The 8830-nt window shown below is 36.1% G+C and overlaps 1 protein-coding gene, 1 long non-coding RNA gene and 1 other non-coding gene across 3 annotated transcripts; 2 read left to right on the top strand and 1 right to left on the bottom strand.

The window, feature by feature from the left end:
* The first annotated feature begins 2475 nt into the window (after positions 1 to 2475).
* On the top strand, positions 2476 to 5487 carry LOC138876443 (uncharacterized). The gene is made up of 2 exons (XR_011401703.1): positions 2476 to 3200; positions 4998 to 5487. It is a non-coding gene; the product is annotated as an uncharacterized lncRNA (long non-coding RNA).
* A 1289-nt stretch (positions 5488 to 6776) lies between these two features.
* LOC138876636 (small nucleolar RNA R71) lies at positions 6777 to 6883 on the bottom strand. Its single transcript, XR_011401979.1, has one exon. It is a non-coding gene; the product is annotated as a small nucleolar RNA R71 (small nucleolar RNA).
* A 571-nt stretch (positions 6884 to 7454) lies between these two features.
* On the top strand, positions 7455 to 8494 carry LOC138875855 (uncharacterized). Its single transcript, XM_070154728.1, has 3 exons — positions 7455 to 7532; positions 7907 to 8174; positions 8304 to 8494. Exons 1-3 carry the CDS (start codon positions 7455 to 7457, stop codon positions 8492 to 8494), a joined length of 537 nt encoding a protein of 178 aa, XP_070010829.1.
* The last annotated feature ends 336 nt before the right edge of the window (positions 8495 to 8830 follow it).

The raw sequence follows: 8830 nt of genomic DNA, 5'->3' as shown, positions 1-8830 counted from the left end.
CACGTCCAGTCCGCTACCTTTGATGTGTTGTCCAAAAATACAGAAAACTCTTCATTCAACATTACAATGAATGCTGAATTTGGTGTCAAGAACACCAATTTTGGACATTACAAATACAGAGACAGCACTGTTTATTTTTTCTATAATGGTGCGAGTATTGGAGAAGCCTTTGTTTCCTATGGCAAAGCTGGTTTTCTATAATGGTGCGAGTATTGGAGAAGGAGGAGAAGAAAGCGAGTTGAAACTATTTAAAAAGTGATTACAAGTTAAAATATTTTTAAAAAATGAGTATAGGTTAAATGGGGACGGCCAAATAAGGCGCCCCGTGCAATTTATGATTGTGGCCTTTCTTCAGTATGGGCGCAATAATTTTTTGGTAATAGAGAGGTGAGATTGATGGGCATACAAGAGATAGGATGTGTGTTTAAATAGTAATCCTATTTGTACTGTTTGCCTTATTTAACTCCTGCCTATTGTTATCATTTATTATATTAACTAGTGTATTAGGCCGCGTTATGCGCAGTTATAAAATAATTAAAAGTATAGTAAATATTAATGTCATAAGTTTTAAATAATCTTTATCTATACTAAACAAACATTTTGAAATTCTCTAATTTTTGTTATTTTTCTAACATTCAATATAAATTGTTTTAGACAAAAAGATTTTCCGAAATAAAAAGATTAATTATGAAACAATTAATATGTGCATGCAAGCTGACTTAAGAATGCTTATGGAAAAAAAAATAATCCATTTAAATCAGTATACGTGTACTTTAATAACAAAAAAATAAAATAAAATAAAATAAATAGTCGAAAAATGAAAACAAAAAAGATCAAACCTCTCATTGTTAGGATCAGATTTCGTAGTTTTTTTTTTCCTCACATTAAAATTTTAAGCTTACCAAAAAAATATTCTTTAAGGGATTATTCTTTCCATTCAAAAAAATGAAAAATAGTATTGTTTTCACAACTATTAAAGGTTAATGGGGTTATTTGGAATTTTAATGCTTTATCATCGGGTTTCTAGCCATTTAAGGTAATTACATCATTATTAATATGCAATTAAATGAAAAACAAATAGAACCAAATGTAATTACCTTTATTTAAACGAACATATACAAAATCAATATCAAATAAATATAAAAAAAGGAGGAGAATGTTGGAAAATTAAAAACAAATTAATCATAATAAAGAAGAAATCAGTTGTAGTTCAAAGAGGAAAAAGTGAGAATGAAAAGAGAGTGAGTTAGTTCAAGTGTTTAATAATATTAGTGAAAATATCAAATATCAATTACCATTCATATTTACAAAAACAGAGGTACACAAAATTAGCTAAAAAAAACACAAAACTAATAGTAACAGTAACATATCAATAAACCTAATGAATCAAAAGAATTATCTCTAAAACAGTCACACCTCAATGTCTAGGCTTTGCAGGAAAAAAGATGAGAAATAAAGAAAAGGTAAAATATGTTACCTTACCAACAGTCAACACAATCGCAGTATATCAACAATTAATTTCTCCTAATCTTCTAAATTTATAGGCTGCCAAGACCAAGATGTAAGCATTTCTCTTAAGTTTGGTTACGGAAGATGAAAAGGTAATAATTTCTCTTCAAGATTTGAACTAAAGCAAACTAAACTGTTTTTTGGATTGTGAAATACCGGTAGCAATACAACCGCTACATAGATTGAAATTTTCTAATTCTACAATCGCGACATATCAGCAACAAACATGTTATAGGAATTGAAACTGTACAGAAATTGGAAGCAAGTGTCTTTTCATATTTTGTTTATGTTTTCCCCTTTAATTAAAATTTAAGGTATAGCATAACTATTTTCTTAATGAGAAAGAAGCAGAAAGGACATGACTTTTGATTTTTAAAGAAGTGGCTTACGGGTTTTTTTAAAATATCAAATAAATAGGAAAATAGGATAAAAGCCAAAAAATTGACAAAAAAGATAATTAAGTTTTTTGGTCATACAAATATGCCACATCACCATGCCAAATCCTAGCTTTATATATTTATATAGATGGTGCGTTGCATAATTGATTTGTAACAGATATAGTAATGATAGCGAATTATAATCCGGGATTGATTGATTTTTTTCCTTATTTAATGACCCTTTCTACAAGATCCTAGGCCATTCCATTATATTTAGTTATGAGACTAAATAAGCATGATATGTATTTGTTCAACCCCGAGGGTGTTTCACATATCATCGTAATATGTCACTCTTTATTTTTGCTGATGTGTGTCGTCATTTAATATACCCATGTGGCGAGTCTATTTTCTACTAATACCTCCATTTTCCAAGTAATCTCAACTAAATATTCAGGAAGTGGTGAGTTTATTTATGAAAGGATTATTTTGCCGCCTATTACCGATATTATTATGATATGCTACAAAGTGAAAAGACATAAGCCTTCTTCATTTAATGCTCGAGACACATTTGTTTTGAAGTTGCAACGTTTTTCTAGGCATTGATGGTGCTGTCACTTTGTCATGATAGTCCTATGATGACGGTTTGTGATGAAGTACTTCTTCCTATAAATATGGGACTGCAAACCCTAATAATCTTCCTTCTACTTTGTTCGTCTTTGCCTTTTTTTTGTTCTTTGTCTCCTTCTCTGCTCTTCGTTCTTGTCTTCTTCTCTGCTCTTCTTCCTTGTCTTCAATTTTTTACCCTTATATTTTCAATGATTTTCAAATCATCTGCTACTTCTAACCTTGCTGCTTAACCTCGTCGTATTTCTATAGTCAACGATCTCAGCAATACAATAGCTCTAACTAGGTCTAGGAGAAGGGGAGGAAGGCTTTGTAGCCGTGGTTCCTTGACAAATAGAACTGTCTCCTCTTCCGTTAAAGGAAGTTCCTCAAAAACTGCTTCTTCCAAAACTAGAACATCTTCTACTGCTAAATCTTCTTCCAAGGGCAAAGCAAAGGATGATAATATACCTTTAACCAAAATCTTAGTTTTCGAGATTGTTTCCCAAGAGTTTAGTTATGTTGTCGATTGTGCAGAATGGAACAATAGCATAAAAAAAAAAAAAGAAGGTCGTAACGAGCCTGCAGACCTTTATCCTTCTCTCATCAAACCCGACCATCTTCCCCTTATTCGCAGGGAGTGTCAATGGAGATTTAATTTTCCAATTGAAGCTCATGGTGAAAATGATCCAGTAACTAGTTATCATGAAGGTTATTCGTTCATTTACACTTATTCTTTTACACTCAGATTCGAACCTGCAATAGACCCGATAATTATCGAATTTTGTCAGCACTTCAACGTATGCCTTGGTCAAATATGCCCGGTAATTTGAAGGGCAGTAGCAGGCCCGTGATACTTGTCGAGTTTGGTTTTGAATTTTTTTTAAAATTTTTTGTCATCTTCTACACTTATACACCCCAATTGTTTCCGTGCTGGTGTTTTTACACTTATAACAAGGAGTAAACGACTTGTTGTTGGTCCCCAAAATAACTACGACAAAGAGTGGTACAACATGTTCGTTGCTGTTCCAACTCGTGAGTTGGTGGGAGATGACAATATGTCTTTCCCTGAATAGAAACTTTAAATGTTAGTTTTCGTCACCATCTTCGTAAACAAAAAATTGAAAAATAATATATTTTGAAACACCGACCCACTTCGGTCAGTTTTTTTGACCGATCAAAATCGGTCGGCTGCGGTTGGTTTTGGTCAAATTTTTAGTAATGATTGTTGGGCAATTGATGTCTAAAAGATTAAAGACCCAAACCTTCCATGAAAATTTAGACTTGCCAACAAAAAAGTCAAGAGAAAAAATTCATATCGCCAATACCTAAATCAAACATTCATCTCCGTATGATTTGAAATTTCACGCTCACGGCCACTCTTGTTTTAGTATTTCTAATATTAAGTATTGTAGCCAAAAGTCTGCAATCAGATTAATCCTAGTTCGCCTTTACAAATATTTTTATTGCACTCCTCGTTCAATAAGTAGCTAACATTCTATGGATTTTCTTTCTCTTGTTCTACTTTTCTTTTTTAAAGAAAGATTCTTCTAAAGGTTTTTAGAATAGAAAATATAATTTCCCTATTATTTGTAAAAGATGACTTATAACCATATCAATTTCTCGTCACTCTTTATCTTCTCAAGAAGATCATAGGAGAAGATCAAAGGAGTGGAAGAGAATACTATTTATTAGAAGAGAACTAAATTCTTAAACTTTCTTGCTTCATTTATTCACTACAAAAATATCCCATTAATGGGCAAAGAATTTACCTTTTAATTTTACTACAGTCAAGAGCAAGTGATTCTTTATTTCTCCAAAAATATAAGACAAAACATCTCTTCATTTCTTCAAGAGTGCATCTTCATATTTTCAAGGGTCAATGTAACTTTTTCAACAAAATAAAGGATGACCTTTCACAATATCAAAAAGCCATGACCTTGACACCATTTATAGAGAATAACATAACTTGGTAAACTTGATTGACCACATTAGGAATGAACACTTGCATATTACAACACCAACAAAATTCTAAATTATTCGTACAACATAAGAGCAATGTTTTGTCGTGGTGATCCTGAGAAAATAACATGGAGAACTAGATTATGACACTAACTTTTAGCAACTCATAGGTACTCCGATCCTTTTGAATTAAAATTTGTAATGCTCGAGTATATTGATTGAGATAGTTGGGTTGTATTTCGTAATAGGCTAAAGAAGCTGTAAACAATGGAAGACATGATGGGGAAGTTTTCCTTCCAAATCCCATTCAACAATACATGTAAGATAAAGTCAGAATGAAGTAGGAGAGAGAATAACCAAAACAGGAAAAATAAATGTACAAATTAAATGTAATTTCAAATAAGTTGTAGTAGTACGAGTCCTCACCAGAATTCAACTTACCACTTGATGTTTAGCTTAAAGTATATATATTTTTATGTATATCGCCTCATATCTTAGATGTTAAATGCTATGAATTATATTAATTTGAAGTGTTTTTACTTGTAGGAATGATTCAGAAGCAATTGGGGGCAAAACATACAAGATTTGAAGCTAAAACGAACAAAATCGAAAAAGGAAGCCAGTTGGGCGCCACATGCAGCGCTTGGCGCCACCTGTGGCGCCAAAAACAGTATGCACAAATTTGGGGGCGCTATGGAGGGCGCCTGGCGCCGGGCTGGGCACCGGTGACGCGAATTGTGTCCTATTTCGCCCGGGACACGGTTTATTCGACCCTATACTTATCCACGTATAAAAGGAAGACTACGCCTAATTTTGGAGGGGGGACGCACTTTGGAGCAAAAAATACACACAAGAAACATTGAGGAGCAAGAACATCTCAGAATTCTTCATCTTTTCCAGTATTTTCAATTAATCAAAACTTATGCAATTGTTGATTACATCATGAGTGGCTAAACACCCATTGTTCTGGGGTTGTGATTTAGCCATGAATATTGTTGTTTGACATTAACTTAACCTTGATTATAATTCACCAATATATGATTGTTTCTTCAATTCTGTGTTTAATTGCTTAATTGTCTGGCCAACAGTTAGGTTCTATTTACGATCTATGTTATGCTTGTGAAAGCCGTGTTTAGATTAGAGAAGAATTGAAGAGAGCACAATCTTAACCCTTAGGGGGAGCAGATTTGTGGTTAGGATAGGAATATACCTAGTCACCATGCTTAATTAAATATCGTGATCTTAATGCGTTCTTAATAGATTGATTTCATAGGAATATAGACGTTAATTTATTGAGAATAGGTGAGTAGTACTTCGGGAGAATGCTATGAGAGCATTTATAGATTAATTAACAACTATGAGTGAATTATATGAAAGGGAGAGTTAATTAGAACACAATATGAATGGTGAATCGATCACAACTCTGGAATATTTGTCTCTACTGAATACACAACAATCAACTCGTTACTTGATAATTTAGTTATTGTTTAGAATCGTAGTATAATATAATCATATTATTGGACTTTGATTTTAGCTGGATTGAATAACAAATTTTAGCGATTTAGTGAATAGTTTACACAAGTCTCTGTGGGTTCGACACTCAACTTATCATTATATTACTTGTGCCATTTGGATCGGAGAATTTATGGAGGAAATCGACCACGTATACTTGCGTGTGCGTTTGGGAGTAACAAGTTTTTGGCGCCGTTGCCGGAGATTTGAATATCAGCTACTTGCTAGTTTTTGCTTTAATTGTTTATTTCATCGAGTCTAACGTTACTTGATTGTCACTCGGATCTCAGGAACTTTGATTGAATGTGTAGGGTCAGAAGACAAGACCGACTTCAAGACTTTGATCCTGAACCTGAGAGAACATTTCACAGGAGGTTGAGGGAAGCAAGGGACACAAATAATATTCAGGAACTTGTTCAATTTCCTGTGGACATGGCAGAGGAGCAACCCATTGTTGTTCAGGAGGTGGCGATGCCCAGCATTGCTAATGTCACCTCCAGTATAGTGAAGCCCATGATCACTGGGCACTTTGAGCTGAAATAGAGCATGATCCAGCTGCTTCATACAAACGGGCAATTTATGGGTCTTCCACACGAGGATCCACAGCAGTATATTCTGAACTTCTTGGAGATTAGTGATACTTATATAACTAACGGGGTCACTCCAGATTATATGAGGCTCACACTTTTTCCATTCTCTCTGTTGGGCGAGGCTAAGCGATGGCTAAAGGCAGAACCAGGTAATTCAATTACAACATGGAATGATTTGGCGAGAAAATTTCTGGCAAGGTTCTCCCCTTCAGGAAAAACTACAAAGATCAGAAGTGAGATAGTTGACTTCAAACAAAAAGCGGGAGAATCTTTATACTCAGCTTGGGAAAAGTTCAAGAGGCTACTCAGAGACTGTCCTCATCACAACCAGACGAATGAAGTGTTAGCTCACACTTTCATAGAAGGGATACATTCTGAAACAAAGATCGTGGTAGATGCTGCAGCTGGGGGTCAACTGTTGGAGAAAAGCTTTGACGAGATATATGCATTATTGAACAAATTCTCCAAGAGCAATCCGGATTGGCAATGAGAGATGGGCAGACACACCGTGCAAAAGTCTGCAGGGGTTCTTGAGTTAGATGTCATCTCACCATTATCAGCGCAGATTTCTACACTAACCAATCAAGTCAACTAGATGAACTTGAGTATCAACAAGCAACAGGAACAACTGATTCAAGCTTTTTGTGAAATATGTGGAGAGGGGCTCACGAGCAACATATGCCCCGCAAACCCAGAGTCTGTCTGCTTTGTGGGTAATTCAAACAGGGGCCAAACAACCCAATATGGGAACACTTACAATCCCAACTGGAGGAACCACCCAAACTTCTCTTGGGGTGGAAATCAGGGCACTCAGAATCAATACAGGCCTCAAGTACCTCAACAACAATATAGACTACCTCAGGTTTAACAACAAGTGAGTCCTACAAGTCATCTTGAAGACATGTTGAAAAAAGTGATAGCTGAACAGCAAGCTCTCTCTCAGAAAGTGATGGCTGAACAGCAAGCCCTCACCACAACAGTAAGAATTTGGAGCGTCAAATGGGATAGCTTGCCAATGCTCAAAACACTAGACCAGCTGGAGCTCTTCCAAGTGACACTGAGGCAAATCCTAGGGCGGCCCTTCATGTCGTGCCGTTGAGGAATGGGAGACAACTAGAAGAAGTTCAGTCTAAAAAGAGGAAACATGTGACTTTACATGAGAGGCCAACCACTATAGAATCAACATCAGAGAATGCTAAGGAGCCAGCTGGAGAGGCGGTGGCTGAGCAACCCCCATAATTGGTTGCAAGGCCACCACCTCCATTCCCTCAAAAATTGTAGAAATTAAAAGATAATGCCGCATATAAAATGTTTCTTGATATCTTGAAGCAGGTGCAAATTAATATTCCATAGGTTGACATCTTACAAGAAGTACCCAAATATACAAAGTACATCAAGGACATTGTGGCAAATAAAAGGAGGCTAACCGAGTTCGAGACTGTGGCACTCACTGAGGAGTGCAGTTCCAGAATTCAAGGCAAGTTACCTCAGAAATTGAAGGATCCAGGTAGTTTCACTATCCAAATATCGATTGGTAAATATGCCGTTGAGCGAGCTTTATGTGATCTTGGAGAAAGCATCAATTTGATGCTGCTATCTGTGTTCAGACAGTTGGGGTTGGGTGAGCCACGCCCAACAACAGTTATCTTACAGTTAGCTGATCGCCCCCTTGCTCATCCTTAGGGAGTGATTGGAGATGTGCTAGTTCAAGTGGGTTCCTTCATATTCCCTGCTGATTTTATTATCCTAGATTACGAGCCTGATCAGGAAGTTCCATTTATTTTGGGGCATCCATTCTTAGCCATGGGCCGAGCTATTATTGATGTCTGCGAAGGAAGAATGACAATGAGAGTGGGTGATCTAGTGGAGGTCTTCAATGTTTATAGAGCACTCAAGTTACCAGCCCACTATGAAGAGTTATTCATGATCTCTGTGGTGTAGAGTGATGCCACATCGTTAGTACCCTATATGAGCCCTGCAGATCCTGTTGAACAAGTATTGATTGGGGATGTAGAAAATAGTGAAGATGAAATGATAGGAGAAATTGAGCAAGTACTGGATATGTCCTGCAGTTATGTACAGGGGTTTAGAAAATTTGAAGAGTTGGACAGGCCTGTTACTCTGACCTTTCCCAGGCCATCTATTAAAGAAGCTCTGAAGCTAGAACTCAAGGCCCTTCCAGCGCATCTGCGCTATGCTTATTTGGGGAACTCTGAGACATTGCCCATGATTATTTCATCCAGTTTGACCAACAGTCAAGAAGAAAAATTGCTCAGA

Source organism: Nicotiana sylvestris, chromosome 8, assembly GCF_000393655.2.
Source record: "Nicotiana sylvestris chromosome 8, ASM39365v2, whole genome shotgun sequence".
In the NCBI taxonomy this organism is placed as follows: domain Eukaryota; kingdom Viridiplantae; phylum Streptophyta; class Magnoliopsida; order Solanales; family Solanaceae; genus Nicotiana; species Nicotiana sylvestris.
Note: the sequence above shows the minus strand (reverse complement) of the source record. Positions and strands in the feature narration are given on the sequence as shown.